General features: G+C 39.5%; 1 protein-coding gene and 1 non-coding gene across 5 annotated transcripts in view; one reads left to right on the top strand and one right to left on the bottom strand.

Annotated features, from left to right (window-relative positions):
• FBH1 (F-box DNA helicase 1) overlaps positions 1-25,715 on the bottom strand; it is a 44,404-nt gene that overhangs the window by 4,248 nt on the left and 14,441 nt on the right. For all 4 annotated transcript variants that reach the window (XM_037065908.1, XM_037065909.1, XM_037065910.1 and 1 more), the window contains 16 exons: positions 25,563-25,693; positions 25,322-25,457; positions 22,855-23,045; positions 19,439-19,531; positions 19,007-19,101; positions 16,346-16,514; positions 15,410-15,632; positions 14,715-14,802; positions 14,544-14,630; positions 13,700-13,836; positions 9,571-9,670; positions 9,357-9,478; positions 7,515-7,590; positions 6,696-6,893; positions 6,001-6,126; positions 4,398-4,504 (listed from right to left, as the gene is read on the bottom strand). In XM_037065908.1, the coding sequence (XP_036921803.1) occupies positions 4,398-4,504; positions 6,001-6,126; positions 6,696-6,893; positions 7,515-7,590; positions 9,357-9,478; positions 9,571-9,670; positions 13,700-13,836; positions 14,544-14,630; positions 14,715-14,802; positions 15,410-15,632; positions 16,346-16,514; positions 19,007-19,101; positions 19,439-19,531; positions 22,855-23,045; positions 25,322-25,457; positions 25,563-25,693 (2,079 nt within the window). The remainder of the gene's footprint in view (positions 1-4,397; positions 4,505-6,000; positions 6,127-6,695; positions 6,894-7,514; positions 7,591-9,356; positions 9,479-9,570; positions 9,671-13,699; positions 13,837-14,543; positions 14,631-14,714; positions 14,803-15,409; positions 15,633-16,345; positions 16,515-19,006; positions 19,102-19,438; positions 19,532-22,854; positions 23,046-25,321; positions 25,458-25,562; positions 25,694-25,715) is intronic.
• On the top strand, positions 21,260-21,411 carry LOC119000862 (small nucleolar RNA SNORA62/SNORA6 family). Its single transcript, XR_005069426.1, has one exon. It is a non-coding gene; the product is annotated as a small nucleolar RNA SNORA62/SNORA6 family (small nucleolar RNA).

The raw sequence follows: 25,715 nt of genomic DNA, 5'->3' as shown, positions 1-25,715 counted from the left end.
CCTTTCTAAAAATAAATAAACAGCCCTGGCTGGCGTAGATCAGTGGATTGAGCACGGGCCTGTGAACCAGAGGATCGCGGTTCGATTCCCAGTCAGGGCACATGCCTGGGTTGCAGGCTGGTTCCTTGCAGGCCAACTACCAGCAGGGGATGCACGAAAAAGCAACCATACATTGATGTTTCTCTCCCTCTCTCCCTCCCCTCTACATATAAATAAATAGATAAAATCTTTAAAAAAAAATAAATAAAAATAAAAAAAGTAAAAATAAATAAACAAAAAATGTAAAAAATAATGTGACATTCTGACTATATATCCTTAATAGAATTTGGAGAAATGGGGCTGTTAGGAAATTGTAAATTCCATTCAGCATTCAGTAATATTGCTATTATTTTAAAATATATACAGTAGAATAGTGTGAATAAACAATGAATAAATACTGTTTGGGACCAAGATTTTCAGTGTAAGAGAAAAGCTTCAGGTGTAAAAGAAGTAAAAATCCCTAGTGCTCATCTGACTTGGATTGTAGAACTGTAATCGGTAAGAGTTCTAATGTACATGGCTTCCGGCTCCGACAATGCAGACAGAGTGCAGCCTTACTGTGATGATAAAAGGATGAAGACGGCATGTGCCCAAATGTTTTTCTTGTTCATATTGTTGGTGGTGCACACTTGGGAAGAAACTATGAGAAAAAGTAAAAAAAGTCCTCATGGAAAAGCTAGGACGGTAGCTACTCTCATGAGGGCTGAGTGGGGGTGCTGATTGTGCGGGGTTTTTTTTTTTGCCCTCCCTGGAGGGCAGCTGGGGCAGATGGCAAATCCAGCCTCCTGACCTGGGTGAACAGTCAATCATCCTAACTGCGAAGTGCACACCCGTTTTCTACATTTGTGTTATACTGAACCACAAAGAGTTTAAACAAAAAGTTGGAATTATCAGTATGAACTCTTGACATTTCTTTCTTTTCAAAAATACGGATTTCCAAGTTCTGTCTACTAAAAAGTTGAATAATCCCTAAAAGGGAGATCACCTGATATCACTGTCCTCTGATGTGAGGCAATACAAAGCCAAACCCCTCTCTGACCCCCAAATAAAGGATTCCTGCCAGAATACTTAAGCCTGAATCTAACTAAGCTTCAACTTCCAGTTATAGGGAATCCAGGGTAGGTAACAGCAAAATAAGCTATAAAACCACACAAGGAAGCAAATCTAGAATGTGAAACATTATGTAGGAAAACTAACTCAGTTTCTGCAAAAACTAAGAAGGATTAAAGAGGTGGAAGGGGGTCTTGACCACTCTATATTAAGAAACTTAAGAGACCGAACAACAAAATGTATGATTATGGATTGAGTAGTACAGGCTACATGAAATTATTATAAGTTTTATAAGATGATAATGGCTCTTTGGCTATGAAAAAAGATGGCTCATTTTTTCATAGATGCATACTCCAAATATATAGAGAGATGATTTGTATGTGGTAATATATCATTTTTTCAACTTTTAAAGGTCTCAAGTTAAAGAAAAATTCTATTTAACCTATGTTGTGAAATGATATTACTGCTCTATAATACCTCCATTAAAAGTTACATGACCCCTGGTTTGTGTGGCTCAGTGGATTGAGCACCAGCCTGCAAACCAAAGGGTCACTGGTTCCATTCCCAGTCAGGGCACATGCCTGGATTGCAGGCTAGGTTCCCAGTAGGGCGTGTGAGAGAGGCAACTACATACTAGTTTCTTGCCCTCACTTCCTCCCTTCCCCTCTCTCTAAAAATAAATAAATAAAATCTAAAAAGTTACCAACATGACAATTTGGCTTTGTTACAGGTCTGACCACTAATGTCGCATTATTTTCATGAGAAAAGCATACTGCAGGTATACTCAAGATCAAAGTTTATATAAAAATTATGTGATATGTATAGATTATTTGTACATAATAATTATTATTCTAGAACTGCACTCCCTAAAATTAGGAAAAGCCCTACTTATCTCTAAAGCAGAGGTCAACAAACTACAACTTGGGGGCCAAATCCAGACCAGCACCTGTTGTAAATAAAGTTTTATTGGGACGCAGCCACACTCATTTATTAATGAATTCCTGTGGATGCTCTCTTACTACACCAACAGAGATGAGTAGATACAACAGAGACACTGTGACCTGCACAACCGAGCATATTTACTGTTTGAATCTTTACAGAAAAGTTCACAGAGATCTTCTCTAACTCATCTCCAATGGTGACCCAGGTGCCAGTGAGGATACAACCAAGGAAAAAGTCTTCAGTAGAAGCTCTGCTGCCACACAAGGTGAGACATCACACAAGGTGAGGCCCAGGTGAAGCAAAACTAAGTAGGAAAACATGCAGCTGATTTAAAATTCCAGAAGCATTCTTATGGCCAAGTAGGCTTGACTCCAGAGAGGTATGGAAAAAATTGTGAGGTATGAAAAAAAAGGAGGCTTGAAAAAACAAAGTTCAATAAAAATGCAAGGTAATCAGTCTTAGGCAAGATGCTTTTGCTGTTCTGACAGGTCATATAGACTATCTACCTGCAAAGTTCTCCCTTTTAAGCTGATATTCTTCTCCCCCAAATGTGAAGAGAAACCCTATTTGCTTACTTGTCTACTGTTTTTTCACCTACAATATAGGCTCTGAGAGGGCAGGGATTTCCCTTGCCCACCACTGTAGCTTCAGTGCCTAGAACTGTGCTTGGCACATATTAGGCACTCAATACATATTCAAGTCTGATGGTCAGGATTCTATTCTACCACCACTTAATAAATTTGAGACTGTGAATACCATTTATTAAAAATGATTACTGTGCCCTGGCTGGTACAGCTCAGTGGATTGAGCACAAGCCTGGGAACCAGAGGATCGCGGTTCGATTCCCAGTCAGGGCACATGCCTGGGTTGCAGGCTGGTTCCCTGCAGGCCAGTTCCCAGCAGGGGATGCACGAAAGGCAACCATACATTGATGTTTCTCTCCTTCTCTCCTTCCCCTCTAAAGATAAATAAAATCTTAAAAAAAAAGATTACTGTCCCACACTTCCATCCCATTGAGAAGTTCAAAGCCACTGGTAGCAATGCTTAGATTCTACAGCTTCATGTATTCTCCACTCCTTGAGAGAACATGCAATGTGGCGCTGGGACTAAATCATCCTGCGGTACAAAATCTTACATGTTTTGGAAATAGGTAAGGATGAAGGAGAATTTTTAATAACTTCTATATTTAAGTTTTAGATCTCAGGCTTAAGTGTCTATGGTTCATGTTAGGATGGGCGGGGTAGGACAAAATGGCGGCTGAACACAGCCCAGAAAAGACGGCTGACGTCAAACCAGAGAGACGAAAGGGCAGGCTTTATCCGCCTGAGCCCGAGCCCGAGGAGAACCACCAATGATATAGTGCCGCTTTGTTCAAAGGGGACCAATCCCCAGCTCCCACGAAGAGAGCCAACCAAAACCCCAACACATTCCCTGCTTGGGCGCAACTTCCGGGGAACCTCGCCCGGGTGCACAAACCCCAATAAAGCTCTATACTGCCTAACTTTGTGGTTGATTGGCATTTCTTCCTCCGCGGAGCCTAAGAAAACCTTTCAGTTCTGGGAAAGATGGACTAAGTAGTACCTGTTAACTCAAATTTCCGTTCTAATTTCCAACAGGATTGTAAAGTTGGCTCATACCCCAGCCCCTGGAAGGCAGAAAAGTGGTAGAAATGGGAGAGTGCAGGGGAAGGTTGGTTTGCCGGGGTAAAGGGTGAGTGTTGATACTTTTCTGTATCTCGCTCAGGACAAGAGGCCAGATGCAGGAATACTCATTCTCCCTCTGAAGGACATGCCCTTTGGGAGAAGTCTACTGGTGGCAACAGCAATTGCCAGTTCAAAAGAAACTAGGGAGTGAGAGGGAGAAAGTTCAAATGCAGAAAACATTCTTGCTGGGTTTTCTTCCCCTAGGAATGTTAAGCACTAATTGAGTAAGGAAGAAATTTAAAAATACATGAACATAGCTGATATTTTTTAAAAGAACTTAAAAAAATCCTCATCTGAGGATAAGTTTACTAATTTTTAGAGAGGGGGCCGGGGCAGGGAGAGAGAAACATCGACTGGTTGCCTCCCACATATGCCCTGAATGGGGACTGAACACACAACCTTTTGGTGTATGGGACAATGCTCCAACCAACTGAGCCCCCAAACCAGGGCTAAAAGAACTTTTGAAGGTAAATTAGGAAAGAATTTAGAAGAGAATCCACATTTCTGTTTCTTTAATTAGACTGTTTCCTGCACTAGCAATAGGCCTCTGTGCACTCAAGAAAGAGAAGCCCTTCTCTTCCAACCCAGGGTAGGTTGATCCCTTATTCAAATCCAATAAAATCCAAATGTGGTAAACCAATTTGTGCTACCAGTTCCTCTTACCCCAGCCAAAGTCAAGATGTTCTCCAACGAGTTGGTCATGATGAGCTGCTTCTTGGCACGAGTTACTGCAACATACAGTAAATTCCATTCATCCTCAGAAAATGACTCTAAAGATAAGGTAAAGGGGCGAAATACATCAACTCAAAAGCCTGCTCGCAAAAATTTATTTTCTCATCTAAATGTAAACTACCCCTCATCCAGCCCTGCCAAAAAAACAAAAACAAAAACAAAAACCACCCACTCAACATTTGCTGGCTATATACACAAAATTTTCCTATAAACACCAACTCCAAAAATAAACAAAAACCTAAAGACTAGTCGCACAAAATACTGAGTTTCAGTTAGTGCTACTAATGGCAAATCTTGGGAACTGGTTCACTGGTTGGTCAACACCTACGATGGCCCCAGTGTATATTTTCTGTTCATTCTCCCAGATTCCCTCACAACCCTGTGGCACTGACAGGAACTGAGGGTAAGGAGGGTAAAGCATTTGGACAAATAAGCCATGGCTAATCAAGGGTCCGGGAGTTTAACCCAAGTCTCTAAAACCCAAGTTCTTTCATTTTCCTGTCACTTTCTTACTTGGGCCAATGGGGAAATGCCTTATGTTGTTACAAGACAATTAGAAGAGAAAAACAAATTACAAGTCTTTATTGCCTACCTTACACCTCAATTCTCTCATTTACAACACCTAACACAATGGTAAAAATTCAATAGAGCAGTTAATCTGTGAATGCACTAAAAGCCCTTGAACTGTATACTTTAAATCAATAGATGGTATGGTTGTGAATCATATCTCAAAGAGCTGTTCATATATACAAAGAGCTGTTCATATATAAATGTGTAATGATCAGCACAGGGGAAAAAAGTAGTAGTGTATTAAATAAACTTTTCTTCTCCAACATAAAGCAACTGATAACTCTATGGCCATTTTTCCCCACCCCACTTTAATTTATGTTCAATACCATGTCTTTCTCTTAATTTTATGAGTATATTCATTCATCAGTATAGGAGGTTTCAGTATTTTTATTCTAGACCACCAATGTATGCTATGCCCCAAATTTTGAATCCACAATTATCTGACAGCTTTTATTTGTTTGTTTGTTAGTAGGAAAACTTCAAATAATTTTATTCTAAAATTTAAAACTAAAGCAATAGCACTTACATTTACAGTTTAACAACTAGCTGTGAGTATAAATTTATACAAAAGCAGACAAATAATAGAGAGCTTTTATGATTTTATGACCGCTTTAATACAAAGGAGAGTTAGTTAGAGAAAAAAACACCCTGGTGGGCAGGTAAGCTGTACATTTTAAAGCTTCTACGAGTCTGATGGTTAAACCCAAAGTTGAAGAGCTGATGCCGTCTACACAGGGACACTCTAAACAGACATGCCCTAGAGGTAGCACCAAGAGAGGTAGGCTCTGGAAGCACAGTTTCTAAAAAATGTAGTATGTGAATAACAAATTTAAGACTGGGAGGTGCTTTTTTTCCTTCTAGAAGAATCATTCCAAGAGGCTACACCACCCAACAAAAGGAAGGCATCCCAAGGAAGCCTCTCTGGTCCACTCTTAAAGAGGATCCTCAGTGCAACCAGTCTTACCAACTCGAAAGTGGGGCAGCTGGGCAAGGTTGTGCCTGGCACAAGGCACTTTCACAAAATCATCCAAAACATGAACGGTATCAAACTCCAAGCCTTTGGCTTTGTGCACAGTACCCAAAATGTACTCTGGAATAAAAACACAGCATAGCATTAGATGGGGCAGAGACAGGAAGAGAAAACAAAAGAAAGGGAAAAAATGTACTCTTCCTACTGTACCCTTAAAACTCTAACTTTGTTTTCCCACCTGCGTATTGCTTTGTGGGAAAAGGAGGAGAGAGGAAAATACAGTCAGGAGAAAAAAAGAGCAAAAAAGAGAAAAATAAAAAGATGAGGGGAAAAGTAGAAGTCATTACAGGTCAGTTAATGCATCTCAGAACCACCTTCCAGAGCTCACAGTGACCTGCCCAGCCCCTATGCTTCACAGATGAAGGGACAGAGGCCCAGAAAAGGACTGAATGTTTTGCCCAAAGTCACATGGCAACAGAGCTGGGACTAGAAAGTCCCATTCTACCAGCTTGGAGGTAGAGCAGAAGCAAAGGACCCCTAAGGAAGAATGGCAGCTCTGCTCCCTATTCTTAGGCAATGCCAGGAATGCAACAAAGTCACCCTTGATTACACATGATATTCATACAGGCAAGAAGCATCAGAAGACCATCTGTTCCTTACGGTGGGAAGTGAAGAACTGTTCTCCTTACCTGCAAAGTCCAAGTCTCCTATGTGGCATTTTTCTATCCTTTCCACCAGTTCTGGAATCCTGATGTTATACTTTTCAACAACAGCAATCTTTGCTTCGAGCTCCTTATCCTCGGCTGCAGCCACATACCTCTTGAAGCCACTGAAGCCTTCTTTGTGCGCCCATCTTCTAATAAACCTGTCTTTAATAATGAGGTTTCCTATGGAAAATACAAACACAAGTTAATGTGATGCAGGCTACACTGACATACGGTGGCAGCAGCTACACGTTCCTAACCAATAGCATAAGTTCATGGTCTTAAGATTGGGAGATCCAGGTTCTAGTCCCGACTACATCACTAACCAACTGTGTGTTCTGGGCAAGTCAGTGAAATGACCTGTGCTTTAGCCTCTCCGTCTCCAAACTGAGGATCAAGAGCCCTACCCTTGAGATCCTTACCTACTTCACAGGGATTTGAAATAGCACAGTAATGAAAAGAAAAGTGCTACAGAAATGTTAGCAATGGTCATTTGGGGCACATGCAGAAGTTTTAACATGTAAAGTTGCCCAAGCAGACAGAAAAGATGATGAGGGAAGACAGCCTAAGGGGCCAACAATAGAAAGAAATTCGACTCCTAAAAAAAGGATCTGGAAAAAGCCATCAGAAGTACCTCTGCAAACAAAAGGCCTCAGTCATCCCAGTCTCAAAGGGAAAAGAGCAACACTAGCTCCACCCTTCTCCAGAATGAAAAAACTCTGACTTAGAACATGCCCATCCTTCTCCCATCCCTCGTCACTGGAGTGCTTCTGTCCACTGCACCACGGCCAGGAAGGTACTCACGTTTCTTCCGTTCTTCCTCCGGCTGAAGAAGGATCCAAATATCAATGATTCTGTCCAATCCAAATGATTTAATCCCCTGAAAAAGTTTTTTTGGTGGGATTTTTGAGTTTTTTTTTGTTGTTTTTCATTTTGTTTTGTTTTTGTTGTTGTCTTAACAAAACAAAAGTAAACCAAATGTACAGCTGTGATTTGGGAAATTAGATATTTTCTTGGAAACAAATCTCAAATTGTACCCAAAGTCTAACAACAGTAGCAGGAAACTTTGTCAGGCATAAAAGCACTAGGCTGTAATGCAGCCTGGAAATTCAGGATTACCAAATGTTAAGTTTTAGCTGCTACCTCAAACTCTTTCTATGTTTTAAAAAAGGCAAGAAAGTAGCTTCATTTTTCTTGTCACAAAGGGCAATTTAAATCATCTACCTTGTAGGAATATAAAAGGTTGCAATGAAGAATAAATGATACCTAAAGACAAAGAGTGAAATATGAATACTTACCATTGTTTCTTTTGAGAAAAGAATTACAGAATGTCTACAGGTCCAGATTATTGTGTTTTAAAAGGTTATTAGGTCCTGGAGGAGAGAGCCTGACCATACCCACAGTTCAGCCCAATTCTACCTGGAAGCATGTACTAAGCACTGGTTGGGACCCAGTATTTGCACAGCACCAGGTCCCAGTACAGAAGAAACTATGTCAAAGGCTTTAGCATCATTCTGAGGAGGGACACATAACACATTAACATAAAACAGAGACCAAAATAAGACGGTATACATAACTGGAAATCAGATGTGATCATGTGTAATGATCCATGGTATAGGTGATGAGTAGATACAGAGAAGGAAAGAAGCAACTTACATTATATCATGCCCAGGATGAATGGTATTCCTCAAGTATGTATTATTTTCTTACAGTAACAAAAATGGCTAAATTATCCTATAGCCACTGTATGAAATATTGTAGTTATTATAGTGGCAACATGAAAGAAAATATGCTTATGTGTTGAGTTAAAACAGCACCTTTTTAATGTACACTATAATTACAATTATGTAAAAATAAACATCTAGAAGAACAATGAGAAATAATTAGCAAAAAGAGAATGCTATGAAATACTGGGATTAAGACTGAACTTATTCCTATAACTTGGTTAATATAATCTTTATAAATAAAGAGGAGAAGTCAGAACATCTTTTGACTATAATTCACTCAAGACATTTATTGAGTGCCTACACATGGAAAATATCTTTTTCATAAATGAATGAGTGAATATCTTTTAGCATATTCACTCTTTGGCTTCAAAGAGTCAAAAGTGCCACACACATGTCACTGATCCCTACTTTCCCCGTGAAACAGGTAAAGAAAAGGCATTATCTTTAACTTAGAGATGGAGAGAATGAGGCACACAGAAGCTGTGACTTGCCACAAGCCACACAAAGTTAGTGACAGAACCCGAGCTAGAACCAGGTACATACTCTATTCACTGGAGCCCAATAGCCTGCCCCGCTGTGCTGTCCCTCACTGGTTCTTACACTAATGAACAACACATTGGGACACTCAGAGAGAGCCTGTGGCCTCGTCTGCATAGTCAAAGGTGAGAAGGGCATTTATTTTTTAAAGAGTAAGAGAAAAGATCTCCAAGTGCTTGCTGGATCTGATTCTACAGAATATTGGCTAGCATAATCAGAATGTTCAGGGAGAAAGACTTCAGTCATGGTGCAGATGGTGAAAATTGTCAAAACCCAAATGCTTGCTTGCATAATAATCCTTATTAAAATTAAACACTTTCATCGTCTATGTTTGTCTGAAATGTTTCTGTTCATGCAGCAGCTAAGAGAAATTTACTCTTACCCCAATCAAATGTATCTTTGCAGGTACTTCTCCATCGGTCACCCGTACAGCCTCATCAAACACACTGGCATTGGTCCGGGACAACAGGGCCACCTGCCCGTTTGTATCACCTCTAATGCCACCTTTTGGGAGAGAGCACAAACTCTCCAGCAAACCCAAATAAAGAGGAAAACTAATTTTTGTAACAAATAAAAAAAGTAACTGAAAGCCTTACTTGGATGGTTTCCTCCAACCAAAGTCTTTTTCCGTACTCTCTTGCAGACATCCAAGATAGTAGCTCCCACATAAGCTATTTCCACACCAAATCTAAAACTCTGTTGGAAAACAGAAAACCAAAAGAGTTAACAACCTCCCCCTGAAGTATGTTAGCATATTTCTATCACTGCCAAGTCCTGGCCTTGCCAAACTGATCCTTCCTGACTCACCTTACATGGAAAGCATATTTGGAAATTCTCTACTGTAAATTCACTTGTACCGAATAGGAACTTAACAAAGAATCAAAGACTTTATTTCTAAGTTTTCAGAATAGCATTTTCTACCTTGAAACCTTAGAGTTAACTATTTTTCTTTACCTCTTGTCTCCAAATCCAAATCTTGACAATTCACCCACCAAATTTTTTATACTATTTTTCTCACCATTGCTGCTGGGTCAGCTCAGAAACTCAAATTTCATGCCTCATCTACTTGATCTTCTCCCCTCCAGTCTCCTCCCACTGCCAAAAACCTCTCCACACCTCTGTCAGATCAATCTTTTTTTTTAAATCCTCACCCGAGAAGATGCTTATTAGTGACAGAGAGGGAAGGGAGGGTGAAAAAGGGAGAGAAACACAGATGTGAGAGAGAAACATCGATTGGTTGCCTCTCGCATATACTCTGACTGGGGACCTAACCTCCAACCCAGGCATGTGCCCCGACCAGGAATCAAACCCACAACCTGTTGGTTTGTGGGAAGATGCCCTACCAACTGAGCCACACCAGCCAGGGCTGTCAGATCAACTGTCCTCAAGCCATGTATTTGCTCAAAAAGGAAGAGCAATACAGGAGGAAAAGCTGATGCATACATTTTCAAGATTCATCACAGCCTTAACAACCTATTCCCAAAACCAACAGCAAAGGTTTGTAAGCAAATCTACCCTTCTTTCCAAATCAAATCTAAGAAGTATAAATTATACAAAAGATTAAGGGAAATTAGGGAAGGCTTCTCTCCTTGCCTTTGAAATTCTCTCTACATTAATCTAAAAACACTGCCCTACATAATCAAGCACAAGTATTATATAATCATTTCCTGAGCATTCCCTCCCCACTCTCTGCCCTGGCACATGGCAAAACAATGACCTACCCCTCAAAATTCCACCTAACACCCTAATTCCTTGACCACTGCAGCTGGAAAGACGTCATTCTTCCCCAAACTCATGATATTTATTGTCTTTTCTATGCATTTCTAACTTAAGGTAGTAAAGGATAATGTGCTTTGGTGAACATTAATAGAACAGTCTAAGAAGAATGAGACTTTCAACAAATAGTACTTTGTTGCTATAGAACTTTTCTGAGTAAACCATAACCCAAATCATAAAATAAATATTTGTGAGTCAATGCTGATATAAATAAATGACTGAATAAATAAATGGAAGAGAAGATACAACTCTCCCTTGCAGAAGAATTACAAATAATGTATGTAGCCACTCCAACACTTATTCCTTGAGTGGGGGAAGTATAGTGACTTCCTTCCAAAGTATATATTATAGTATAGAAAGGGCAAGAGGCAGGGAGAGTAAGTTCACAGTGGTGAAACCCAGCAAACACTACTTCCACTAGATGATCAAGGTCAACATCAACAATCATAAATCATATTCCCTTGTTTTTATGTGATAAAAATGATAGTATGTGCCCTCAATATTGTGATAATGATGACAATTTTTGTTCTGAAAGATCTTCCTCCCCAACACTCATAAGACCATAAGAAAAACAGTCAACAAATTTTAACATAGACATCCTACAAAACACCTAAGCAGGACTCTCCAAAAGTGTCAGTCTTCAAAAACAAAAAAAGTCTGAGAAACTGTCATAGTCAACAGGAGGCTACGAAGACATGACAACTACATGTAATATGGCAACCCTCATAAGATCCCGGAACAAAAAAGGACATTAGGTAAAAACTCAGGAAATCTGAATAAACTAAGCACTTTATAATAATGTGTCAATACTAGTTCATTAATTGTGGCAAATGCACTACAATATCATGTTAATAATATGGTAAACTGAATGCACAGTATATGGGAAATTTCTGTACTACTTTCTCAATTTTTCTGTAAATCTGAAACTAAAAACAGTCTATTACAAAAAAGTTACTCTGAGTTGATGTTACCCCAAATCACTGTAGAATACAACAGGAACTCAAAGGAATAAAGTCACAGAGTAGGCTATAGAACTTTCTACAACAGAACAAAACAGTTCAGATTACACTTGAATAGTTGGCACATCTCATATTCTCTATGTAGAAAAGAGTTTCTTTTTTTGTTTTAAAGATTTTATTTATTTATCTTTAGAGGAGAAGGGAAAGAGAGAAGGAAAGAAATATCAATGTATGGTTGCCCCTCATGCGTCCTCTGCTGGGAACTGGCCTGCAGCCCAGGCACATGCCCTGAGTGGGAATCAAACGCCATCTTTTGGTTTGCAGGCCACTGAGCTACACCAGCCAGGGCTAGAAAAGAGTTTCTTAAAAGCAGTACTTCTTGCACCCCTTGGTCTCAGTACTCTTTAAACTTCCAAAAATTGCTGAGGCCTTAAAAGAGTTTTAATTGTGTGAGTTATATCTAACTATAGTAATCACTAGAAACTTTGATTAATTTAAAAACAACAATAGCCTTGGCTGGTGTGACTCAGTGGATTGAGCACTGGCCTGTGAACCAAAAGGTTGCTGGTTCAATTCCCAGTCAGGGCACATGCCTGGGTTGTGGGCCTTGTCCCCAGATGAGGGCATGTAAGAGGCTACTGATCAATATATCTCTTGCAAATTGATGTTTCTCTTCCTCTCTTTCTCTCTCCTTTCCCCTCTCTCTCTTAAAAAAAAGTAAATAAATAAAAATAACAATAATGGTCCTGGCCAGGTAGCTCAGTTGACTGGAGCATTGTTCTGATACACCAAGGTTGTGGGTTTGATCCCCAATCAGGACACATACAAGAAACAACCAACGAATGAGTAAGTGGGTGGAACAATAAGTCAACATTTTTCTCTCTCTCTCAAATTAATCAATAAAAATAAATAAATAAATGATAAAAAGACAATAAGAAACCCACTGCATAACACAAATAACTCATTAAAAAAAAACAAACATATTTTCCAAAACAAAAAAAAAATTGGCAGGAAGAATGTCACTCTTTTACATTTTTACAAATCTCTTTAATGCTCAGCTGAAGAGAAGACAGCTGGGTTCTCACTGTCTGTGTTCTATCTGCGGTGCGGGGGTGTTTTAGTTGAACGGCATGAAGAAAATTCAGCCTTCCACACATGCATACAGAAAAGGGGAGGGAAGTTTAATAACCTTTCCAGACAATCCAGGACACCATGAGTTGTCATGCTCACAATGGCAAACATAAGCTTTTCAAAATTTTCATTTCACTTGAAAGTAAAGGTTTTATCTTTGGCAACAAAAAATTGTAAGTTGTTTTTGTTGAGTCACAGCTCATTTCATTCATTTTGGGGAAAATGTTAAAAACCCAAATCTGAATAACTGTAAGTCTGTCAGCTGTTCTTTGAATGACAAATGTTATTACAAGAAAAAAAGCTGCCAGTGTAGCTCCCAACTCAGTCACAAAAGTGCTCTTCATTAGAAAACCAACACACTTTGTTACGCGGAAGTACTTTATTCACACTTCCCACTTCATCGCCCAGAACACTGAAGAGACATCTTCAAGAAATAGGAATTAATAAAATTAATCATTTTTGCTATGTCAAGTACATTCCGTGTTTGTTTTTGTTGTCGTTATTTGTTTTTAAACTGTGTAAGTGCATGGCAGTAAAGAACACAATGACTGCCGGTACCACTTCATGCTGATGCCTTGGTTCACGGCAAGGCACGGGCAGTTTCACCCATGCTGCTTTGCATCATCAGTTCAAATGTCAACACAGTGAAAAGGGCAAATTACTATTACGAAAACTGTTTTGACTTTGTAGATCCCCTAACAACCACAGAACCACTGCTTAGAAGCAAGGATTGGCTACATACTGTGAACCTGACACAAAACCTTGCACTGGCACATAGAAAGCACTGAAAAACAAGGGTGGAGAACCACAATGCTTACTCATGTACTGCTGGGGACTTGGAAGCAAAGAGAACTCTCACCTGTGTGAGATAGAAGACATGAGTGTGAGGGACTGTGAACAGGGCGTTGACTGCACCACGGAAGGTATAGATCTGCTGGTGTGGGTCCCCTACAAAGATCTTTCCACACGGCTGAGACAGGACTATATTCATGATTGCTGCAACCAATAAGAGGGAAAAAGTAAGAGATCTAAAAGAGTACCAATCCACACGGCAAAAAGAAACCATATTTCAGATGGAAAGGAAAAAAATGGTTTCCTGAAACTAAGCCAGGGCACGCTGTACAACAGAGTTGTGTTTTCCTGCTGGATAGGCACACTCAATCCAAAGAAATCATTTAATAACAGACAAAAGAACAGTTTCTAATCCTAGGAAAGGAGGTTATTTTTAGTCCTAGACAAATTATTGTGTATAAGAAACCACATAGGCAAATATAAAATGAGGTAAGTTGTCTTTTCTCTCTTAATAACTTAAGGTCCCCAAATGACCTACAAAGTCACACTATTTTCTATTAGCCATCTGAAATATATACAATATAAATTGTTCACTCTAAATTGACCATCTCTTCCCACTTGGCATGAGTCTAGGTCCCTTCCCTACCCTCTGATGACCTATGCTTCTTCAACATTTTAAGAATAACCCGAAGCAAAACATTTAGAAGAAAATTAATCTGCCTTGGGTGGGGGGGACAACAATTGTTGAAATCCAAAGTCAATAAGGGATTTCTGAGTGACTGAATATCATTTGTTCCTCTTCTTTAGGACAAATAAGAATGATCAACTCATTTCACACATATGTCCTCTTATATAATTATGATGTTGTTTCTATGTATTTGAGACTACTGATGTCCTGAATAGTTTATCACCTGGGGTGCAGTCCTGGGCCTCATCCACAAAGATGGCATCAAAAGAGGCAAGCAAAGGTTTGCTCAGCTGCCAAAGTTTCAAGTAGCCTAAAAAAAGGGAGTAGCAAGAGTCAAAACTCGTAACTAAAGCAGTTACATCTAATGGCTATAGAGATTTGGGGACTTGCATACCATCGTGAGTCATTTGGTAAGCCTCTTCTTTGCATTCCCCCAGCTTCTGCATGTTATCCCAAAGGCGGCTTGCTTCGAGAACACTGTTCTAGAAAACAAGTAATTGGTAACTCCTAGTTTAAGACCCTGGAAAAGACAGCACCCTGAAATCACACTTTTCGTTTACACATACAGAGCAGAGGTCAGAATAAAGGCACCATCACAGCTCAGTGAGTGGCAATCACTTCCCTAATTTCCTTCCGGCTCCACGACAACCCAGTGACAGAACATTGCTCAGACAGCACAAAATCTCATGGACCAGAAAAGGCTGGATTATTTCTCTAGATTTATGACTAATAATTAATTCATAAAAAGAATGGCAAATGATTGAAAAAACTTGTTAAAAATTAGAAAAGGGATTCCAAATCTTTAGATTCGTTTAGTAGCCCCAGTGAAAAGGTCTATAAACCCTGGGTAGATGCCTCACTGCTGAATGGGAGGACCAGTGCCTCGTCCAGTGGAGTGAGTTGTCCATGAATGCTCTTCGCAGAAAACGCTTTACAACCCACGATTACGACTGACCTACAGTTTCACCCCTTTACCTTTATTTCCTGCCAGTGCTTATGAGGAAATGAAAGACAAACACAACACTGTATCGTGTCAACTCTTCTCATTTAACCCCTGATCCCTGATTCTAAAGATATTTAAATACTCACCAGTTTTTCACTCTGTTCAACCATGACTCTCTGTCCTTGGTTGTCCTTACACCAAATAGGCACATGATCAATAGTCAGCTCTTCGTCAGCTGAGGCAAAGAAGTTTTCTAAAGTCTTACACACTAGCTTGGCCCTTATGAATCCACCCTTCCCTTCAGCAAGGACAGAATTGACCATGAAGGGTGTTAACTTGAAGAGATTCAATTTCTTCTTTGTTTGGTACCTGTAATACACACCCCAAATGAATAGTATTTGGCTTTATTGACAATGCCAATAAAATGTGCCCCCTCACTCCCAATCCCCTTCTCTCCAATGATACCACAAGGTCACCCTCAGTGTCACATACAGATGAGGGAAAATGGAAAGCCAGAGAAGTTGAGCCAGATCCATGTATCATTTGAAATGGCTTTACATTAAGCTGTCAGGAATTCACGTACAATAACTCAGAAAATGAAGTGGCAGCCACTATGACTCAAAGGTGTGAAACAGATTCCCCAAGAGGCCCCCAAGGGCAGACACTCAAGCTTTCTTGAAACCTTCATATCCAAGGGAATGCTGGTTCAGAGGCCTCAAGAGACCTGGGGCAAGTACATCTCAGCTTAGTCTTCTCCCTCTTGCCCCGTTCCAAGGAAAGCCTAAAAGTGACCAATCAGATTGCTGATACCCTGCACTCTAGACAAGTCTTTTACTTTCTGTGCTTCAATTCCAGAGAAATGAGGTTGGCTCCCCCTTCGTATATTATTTGTAAACAATGTATTTTTATTGAGTAAAAGTACAAATGGCTAAATATGACTTTATATTTCCTGCCTATAAATGAGACAAAAAGGTTAAATTTTCTTAGTGTCATTGTGGTGTAAGTCCATATGTGATCATGGGGATTGCAACATGAAAAACAGTGATTAGATATAATAACAATGGTGGCAATGTAATGCTCACTTCCGCCCAATGTGTCCATAGGCCATGGAATGAAAGGTTTTGCAGGTGACATTGCTGGGGAAGACTCGCTCGGCCTGCTTTGCGATGCTCTTGTTGAATGTCACATAAAGAAACCTGCTCCCAGACCACTTCTCAGCATACTTGACCAGGGTAGAGGTCTTCCCAGTGCCTGGGGAAGCCAAGAGGAAACGAAGTGACCCTCTGACCAGGAAAAACTACTCTGAAGGATGCCTTCATCAGGGCTTATCCAAGTTTATCTCGCCTCTTGTTTGAGACCAGACAGTGACAAGTTTTCTAATACTGATAAAAATGAACAATGGTATAGTGAAAAAAATAGATTCTAAGCCAGGTTAACCTGTGTGGGGATCATGGCTCTGTCAGGTTTTAGTCAAGGAGCAAAGGGCAAGCTACTTGGCCTCAACAATCTTCAGTTTGCTTCTCAGCCAAGAGAGGGTAACACTGACTTTGTAGAGGCAGGCGAGGTGAAGATAATCATCAAGGTACCCAACGGAACAATGCAATACATGGTAGCTATGGCTGGACTAGGGCTCATTAATGCTTTGATGGCAAGGGTATGCAAATGAGATTCATTCTGAACTCTATCTGAATTCCTCATTCACCTCTCCATCATTCATCCAGTCATTCAGTTATTCAACTCTCATTCATTTAAAAAATATTTATTGAGCACATACTACATGTTCAGCTGTATATTAAGTACTGGGAGTGTATTAAAAGCCACAAAGCAATTTTCCTACACTATAATCTAGTTGAAAATAAAATACCAACACAGTTGAAACACTTAGAACAAAATGAGAGTATAATGATAACACAGTAAAGTGAAAAAGAATATGAATTTGGAAACTAAAAATTCTCACCAAAGGAAAAAAATAGTACCTCTTTTCCAACCTTACAGGGTTGTTTTGAGTATGAATGACATAGTGTAGAAGTATTTTATAAAATGTGTGTGTTGGCTAGTCTTACTACATAATCAGGTACCAAATAGTTGATATGAATAATTAATTATAGGGAAGAGTTCAGAGATCACGTAGGACTCAAATGACTAAAGAAGCCTCCATTAGGAAAAACCAGAAATGATGAGAGTCACCATGGTGGGGCAAAGAACACAAGAGAAGGGGAGAAAACAGAGAAGGAGAGGAAGAGGGGAAAAGGCAGGCTTTTGGAGAGGAACAAATCCAGCTTTGAATTCTAATTTGAATCCTACTTTGAATCCAGCTTTGAATTTTAATTCATATAGTATATACTATATTATGTACTATATGATTCTCACTAGATGGTTATATAGTGAGAATTATATTCTTATATAAGAATTATATATTCTTACTATATAACCATATAGTAAGAATAGCCAACATGCACATTTAAAAAAAATATCTTATTTATTTTTAGAGAGAAGAAAAGGGAGAGAGAAGAAAAAATAAAAAAATAAAAAATTAAATTAAAAAAAAGAAAAGGGAGAGAGAGAGGGTGAGAAACATCAACGTGTGGTTGCCTCTTGTACACCCCCAACTGGGGACCCAGCCTGCAATCCAGGCATGTGCCATGACTGGGAATCGAACCAGTGACCCTTTGGTTTGCAGGCCACACTCAATCCACTGAGCCATGCTAGCCAGGGCAGAAGAGCCAACATGCACATTTTATAAATATTTCCACTCCGTGTCATTCCTATTCAAAACAACTCTGTAAGGTTGAAAAAAAGGCAATATTTTTTCTTCTTTGGTGAGAATTTTTTGTTTCTAAATTCATGTTCTTTTTCACTATACTGTGTTATTTAACCTGGGGCAAGTCATTTTTCTTTTTTTGATCCTCACCACAGAACATGCTGATTTTAGAGAGAAGGGAGGGAGAAAGAGGAGAGAAACATTGACATGAAAGAGAAACACAGATGGTTGCCTCCCACATGTGCCTGCCCAAGGACCAAACCTGAACCGACGCATGTGCCCTCACCAGGAATTGAACCTGCAACCTCTTGGTTTATGGAACGACACCCAACCAACTGAGCTACACAAGCCAGGGCCTGTGGCAAGTCATTTTAATTTCTCTCAGGCACGTGGCAAGCATTTAAGAAATGGCTATTGTTGTGTTTACTAGGATACGTATGTAGAAAAAAGAGGGAAGGAATTCCAGGTAGAGAAAATAGAATGAGGAAAGGTTCAGAGAAAAGAATAATCAAGCACTTTAGGAGACTGTGAGGACAATGAGCTGACTGAAGCAGAACAGTTCACAATATATTTAGGAACATAGGTTAGAAACAAATGGTGAAAAAGCCTTCTAGACTTCACCCAATAGAAATCAGGAGCTACTAAAACTCTCTGAGAAGAGATTAACATGACCTGCCAGTCCATAAGCAATCAGTGACTGAGCACATATAATGATAAATGATAGGCTGGATCAACCCCTTTGGTAACTACTCAGCAAACTAACTCCTATGAATTGTTGGTCTCACAGGGAACTCCAGTATGGATGCTCCCTGGAGTTGTAAGAAAAAGCAAGATTTACTTGGCAACTGCTTTTATGATTATTTCATTGAAGTAGTTTAACAACAGGTCAAGGTAAAGACACTCTGGAAGGTAACAAGGAAGGGGGATGTAGTGATGAGTCAGGACCCTGATCCTCTATTCCAGTACTGGCAAGTTCGCTTACCTGCAAATGCCATAATTTTTACCACCTGGAGAGGTTCCATCTTATGGTTCAGAATCAGCTGTTGTTCATGTGTAAGTTGGATGGTTGTTTTCTTGCTGTAATCATTACAGAAGAAAAATTAGAAAAATACAAAGGAATCAAAAAGACTAGAAAATGGACTTTCAAAAAGCAAATAGCTAAACCAGATGAACAAAATTTGACCAAAAATAAGACCTCCATTTAGTGTGATAAGAATGTTCTAAAACTAGAATGTGATATTGACTTGCACACTTAGTAAAATTAATAAAAATCTTTGAATTATACAATTACAATGGTAAATTTTACATAATGTAAATTATACTTCCATAAAGTTGTTAAAACACTTCTCCTCCTTAAATATGAGAGTCAAGAATGGAAGACAACACACACACACTTACTTATCTATGTACATACCCTGGCCAAATTGATGTTTCCTCTTTAACTGTTGTGGCCTGAGTACCAGAATTCTCCTGAATATACAGGCAATAGAAAATGTTGTAGTGAATCCTAACAGAAAAAAAAAAGCAGATTTAGAGATTATCAAATTAAGTCTCAATCTGTATCTGATTTTTTCTAGGATACATTTAGACTCTTTACTAGTTCTTAAAAAAATAAAAATCAATAAAACTCTAACACCATTTTATGAAAAAAAGGAAAGGAAAGAATTTAAGTATACCTAGAGCACACCAAAGCCCTCTCAGAGAGCACAGTTCTGGGAAAGACACCTGGCTCCAGGGGCAATGGCAAAAGGAGAGAGACCAGGGCATGCCCTTTGGGGAAACAAGGCATTAGCTATGATAATAAGAGACAAATAATTACAAGAGCAGTATGAACCAGTTGAAAAAAACATATTTTCTGCTCCTAGTGGTGAGATTCTTGTTCAGCATCAACATAATGTCATCTTATCTTTCTGAGCCTCCATTGCTGCTTTGCTCCCTGAGTCTCGTGAGGTAATGTTGCTTTAGAAGCATGAAGAACATTCTATCTTTTAAGGTTCCAAAGAAAGTTTGCTACATGGGTAACAAGACATAATTACCATCCAAAATATATAAAGAACTCATACAACTCAACATCCAACAAACGATTCATTTAAAAAAATGGGCAGAGGACTTGAACAGACACTTCTCCCAAGAAGACATGCAAACAGCCATCAGATATATAAAAAGATTTCCAACTTCACTGGCTAATAGGGAAATGCAAATCAAAACTACAATGAGATACCACCTCACTCCAGTTAGAATAGCTGTTATCAACAAGACAAGTAATAACAAGTGTCGGAGAGGCTGTGAGGAAAAGGAACCCTCGTTCACTGCTGGTGGGAATGTAAACAGATATGGCCACTATGCAAAAACAGTATGGAAGCCCCTCAAAAAATTAAGAATAGAGTTATCTATGACCCAGCAGCCCCTCTTGTGGGTATCTATCTGAAAACCAAAATCATTTATTTGCAAAGATACATGTGCACCCTTATGTTCACTGAAGCATTATTCCCAGTGTCCAAGATTTGGAGATAACCAAAGTGTCGTTAGATAGAGGACTGGATAAAGAAGATGTGGTACATATGTTACAATGCAATAGTTCTCAGCCATAAGAAAAGATGAAACACTGCCATTCGTGACAACATGGATGAACCCTAGGAATATTACACTAAGCAAAGTAAGTCAGTCAGAAAAAGCTAAGAACCATATGATTTCACTCATATGTGGGATATAAAACTGAAACTCACAGATATAGACAACACTATGGTGGTTACCAGAAGGAAGGGGTCAGGGGTAGTAAAGGGAAGGGGGTCAGATATATGGTGACAGAAGATGGTATCACTTGGAGGGTGAGCACACAATGCAATATACAACTTATATGTCATAGAAATGTACACTTTGCAACCTATATGACCCTATTAAATACTGTCACCCCAACAAATTTTTAAGATAAAGTTACCAAGAACTAGAAAACAAAACAGCCTGCAAGTCACCAAGAGAGACCAAAGATGACACAGTGCACTCAACAGAGGCACTAGACACAATTAAACATGTCCCATCACAAGCCACTCCAAACCTCTGTGTTCACATGAACTCAAACTCATATCCTTCTATCACCCTTTGCCCACCATTTAGAGCATTGCTCCCCATTCCCAGAGAGAAGAAATGATTTCCACATATCAATCTTTTCGATGAAACAAATATTTTTAAGAGTATAACATTTCAGTCTCTGGTCATACTAAGATTATTTCTCAGGACTGCACATTGTTAGAGCTCAGAGTTGAGGCCGCTGGTGGCCGAGGAACTCACGAGTGGAGGTAGTATGCTACAGGAGGGGCAAGTTTTCACTAATACCGCGAGGGGCTCTGGCCCAGTGACTGGAGTCTGATAGTAATCCTTGCTACAAGTGAAAAAAAAGATTATCTCCCAGGTAAAGAAGGAAAAAATATATAAACATAACATATCATATGTCTCATCACTCATCTATGTCCATGTAAACATGCAGATTATTTACAGGTTCCTATTTGTACTTATGGTCATTATTCATCATTTTTGTATTTGTCTAGTCCTAATTATGTCATAGAACTCCTTTCCTCACATCTCAATGCCAGGGAGTGGGATACAACATAAACTATATTTAATAAATTGAAATATATCTCAGAAACACAGCAAATACTCTTTTCTGGAGAATAAATGTTCCACACTTAAATTTCACCATGAATGGCTGGGCCACAGCTCACCTGGTGCCTCCAGAAGCTTCTCCTAAGGCTAACTCCAGAACAGAAAATCTGGAAATCCTCTCTGTAATGCCTGTTTCTCCAGGATCTGCTGCATTGTCACACTGCCTGTCTCCATGCTAGGGGTCAGGGCCTCCTAGAATTTGCCCTTCATACCTTGGATTTCATTCTAACTGCTAATAGGGCCTACAATAACTTCCTTCATCTGGTCACTGTAGACCTCTCATAATCATATACCAGTCTTTATCTTACTAACTACATTCTTGTCACTAGACTTCCTCTGTTTTGTATATACTAAATTTATTCCCATCTTTGGGCCCTTAAAGTAGCTATGCCTTCTGTTAAAATGCTCTCCTCACAAATCTTCAAGTGGGCAGCTCCTCTTGACATTCAGGTTTCAATTCAGATGTTACCTCCTGAGAGCAGCTCTTCTTACCCAATCTAAAGTAGTGCTTCTCATTGCCCTTGAGCATCACCTGTTCTTTCCTTTGCACCACTAATCACTAATGATCTTGTTTAAATTATTTACTTACGCAGCACCTGTCTCTCCTCACTAGAACATACAGTCTACATGAAAGGCATTGCTGGTGACTGGAAACCTATCTGACATGTAGTAGGTGCTCAAAATTCTGCTGAATATACACATCCCTCTCAAAACCGACCTGTGCATATCTGCTAGTGAGTGAAACCATGATGGTCAGTCAAAATTAGCAACCCATTAGCTATAACCTTTCTCACACTAAGATGATAAACAGATAACACTTAACCACGATTTTTATATCCTATCCCCCCAAAAGTGAGAAATGGGGGGACCAAATCCTAACATTTTCCTAGGAAAATGTAGCCACAAATGACTAAAGAAGGCATCTTTTAGTAAGGAGACCTCACTTGGAGCTTCGATACCCTTGCACGTAACTGCCTCAGTGACTCTTTTTTACAGTTTATATTTGCAGACCGCTGTTACCTACACCACTCCACTTAAATCTCACAATTCCTTTATTTTAAAGATAAAGAAATTGAGCAGTGTGAGTTTTATGGTTTTCCCAGTGTTGAAGTGGAAGAGCTGGGACTTGTCACAAGTCTAGGACCTCCACCCTCCCTCCCAATACTTTACCGATTGCTGATGTTAACTCCCTTCTCCCTCATGGCATAGAGAAGCACAGCGATGCAGTATAAGGTCTCAGTGATGTCTGGCATTGTCACAGTGGAGCTAGGTCTTCTGAGGCAGAAGAGTAGCTGCTGGATGTCACTTACACTGTTGGAGAGGAGAACAATGGCTGCTACCAGAGCCCACACATTGACGCCCTGGAGGGAGATGGACCAGGAAGGGAAGAAAAGACCCAAAAATACAGGTCACAAGTAATAAATGTCACATCAGACAATCAGTAGGGAAACCCAAGTTTGGGGTTCAGGTGCCAAGTACATATTGCCTGAACGAAGTGCAAACTTCCCAAATGATATGAGGAAAACAATGGGAACCTTTTCTTTTGCCCTGGATTCCTTTCTTCTAATCACTCCTGGATTTAAGTACTTAGTGCAATTTAAACATTTATAAACTATTTAACATAGAACTTTGTGAGAGATAATGCTCTCATCTTCCCACCCCTCCTCTCCAGGTTAGTGTGAGCCCTCAGGTCTACACACACTCAACAGCGTCACAACAGGATCACTATTAAGTGGGTGTCCGCCTACAAGGCACCAAAGATGCCAGATACAAAAGAAGACAGTAGACTGTAGGGGGGAAATCAAGACCGACAGTTTGATGGTATTAGAATATTAATTTACTATTTACTTTGTTATTATTCTTTAAGAATTATTAAATATTACATTAAATATAAAATAAATTATTGGAAATTTATTATTACAAACACGATATGCTCCACTTAGTAATGTCTAAGAAAACATTCAATGACATGGAAATAGTCAATAACGGACATATATCTTTATCAATCTTAACTTTATAAATCTCCCTATTTAAAAATTCATTCCAATTTAGTCTCCAAAATATATGAAGAATGCATACAGCCCAACACCAGGAACACAAATAACCCACTTAAAATACGGGCAAAGGACCTGAATAGACACTTCTCCAAGGAGGACAAGGAGGATGGTCCATAGACATAAGAAAAGATGCTTAACATCACTAGCCGTAAGAGAAATGTAAATTAAAACCAAAATGAGATATTGCCACCTGTCAGAATGGCTATCACTAATGAATTAACAGTAAGTGCTGGCAAGGATGTGGAGAAAAGGGAACCCTAGGGCCCAGTTGGTAGGAATGCAGACTGGTGCCACCACTGTAGAAAACAGTATGAAATTTCCTCAAAAAATTAAAAATGAAACTGCCTTATGACCCGGAGGTTCCACTGCAGGGAATATACCCTAAGAATCCTGAAACACCAATTCAAAAGAACTTATGCACCCCTCTGTTCATAGCAGCGCTATTTACAATAGACAAGTGTTGGAAACAACCTAAGTGCCCATCAGTAGATGAGTAGATTAAAAAACTGTGGTACATTTACACAATGGAATACTATGCAACAGAAGGAAAGAAGGAAGCCCTACCTTTTGCAACAGCATGGATGGACCTGGAGAACATTATGCTAAGTAAAATAAGCCAGGCAGGGAAAGAGAAATATCATATGGCCTCACTTATAACGGGAATCTAATAAACAAAACTAACTGATGAGAAAAATAGCATGAGGCTCACAGAACTATGATAGCTGTAGGAGGAAAGGAGAGGCAAGGGAACAGTGGATGGAAGGGGAAGGGACTAGGTAAAGAACATGTATGAAAGACACATGAACATGGACAATGGAGAGGGGACTGACTGTGGGCTAGAGGGGGGTGGGCTGGGTGGAGGGGGCAAAAGGGAAAAGATTAAGACAACTATAATAGAATAAACAATAAAAATTAAAATAATAAAATAAATAAAAATAAAAATGCATTCCAAAAAAGATACATTCCATGCACCTCTCATGACAATCATCCTGTGAAAGAAAACTCACTCCACCATCATCAACAATCTCTGAAGATAAAAGGGAAAATGCACATGAATGAATTTCTCAGTATATTGGTTGCAGGCTGGGGTTACATATAGCTTCTAAAATAAAGTTTGAAAATCCATGATCTAAATGAGGAACCATAAGTCAGGAAACTGAGGACTATTTCTACCTTCTCATTAAGTCATGTGCATCTGTAGCAAGAATAGCAAGACTGAATTTCTCTGGTCCTCACACAACCTAAATTGTTGACAATGGAACAGGCTGCCCTGTAAAGAAATCTTTATTAATCAAAGTGTTTCAGAGGTTAGATGACCATCCTCTGTTGAGGATTTCTCAATAGCATGGGGCATTGGACTAACTGCTTTTAAAAATTTCTTCCAAATATAAGCATCTACAATGTGGCCTTTTACTTCTCTAATGGGACCAATGACAAGATTAAGGCTTCAGAACGGAGATAAAAGAAAGATTTTAAAAATAAATCTAAAACAACCTTCAGCCAAACTTAATCACCTATACACTGAGTAATGAGAAAAATGTGTCACCTCCCCAGTAATTCCCCACAGCCTCTTCACATACCGCAGCAGCAATGTAAAGGTCAGGGAGGTGTTGACGCACGCATGCCTCTGCCTCAGGAAGGAGGAGATGATCCCTCAGACTCCACAGTGCCCTTCCAGGATCCACACTTGGGGAGCATTTAGTGGTGGCTGTATAGCTGTAAGACATTCACAGAGAAGTCCATGGGAAAGATGGTCATGAGTAATAATAAATGGGAAAGGACTTCAGAAACTGTCTTCTTTGCAGAAGAAGAGCAACTCACCGGATGAGGTTCAGCACAGACAGGTCTGATTCTTTCTCGATACCACAGTTCAACAGGATGCTATCTACTTTGCTGACAGCTTGCTCTTCATTCATCAGGTATTGATGATACAACTTTTTCCAAGGAATGAACTATATAGTTGAAAAATCGAAA

This window comes from Sturnira hondurensis, unplaced genomic scaffold (genome assembly GCF_014824575.4).
Source record: "Sturnira hondurensis isolate 20B ecotype Veracruz unplaced genomic scaffold, ASM1482457v3 Scaffold0016284, whole genome shotgun sequence".
NCBI classification, from domain to species: domain Eukaryota; kingdom Metazoa; phylum Chordata; class Mammalia; order Chiroptera; family Phyllostomidae; genus Sturnira; species Sturnira hondurensis.
The sequence above is the reverse complement of the archived record's forward strand: the minus strand, read 5'-3'. Positions and strand labels throughout refer to the sequence as shown.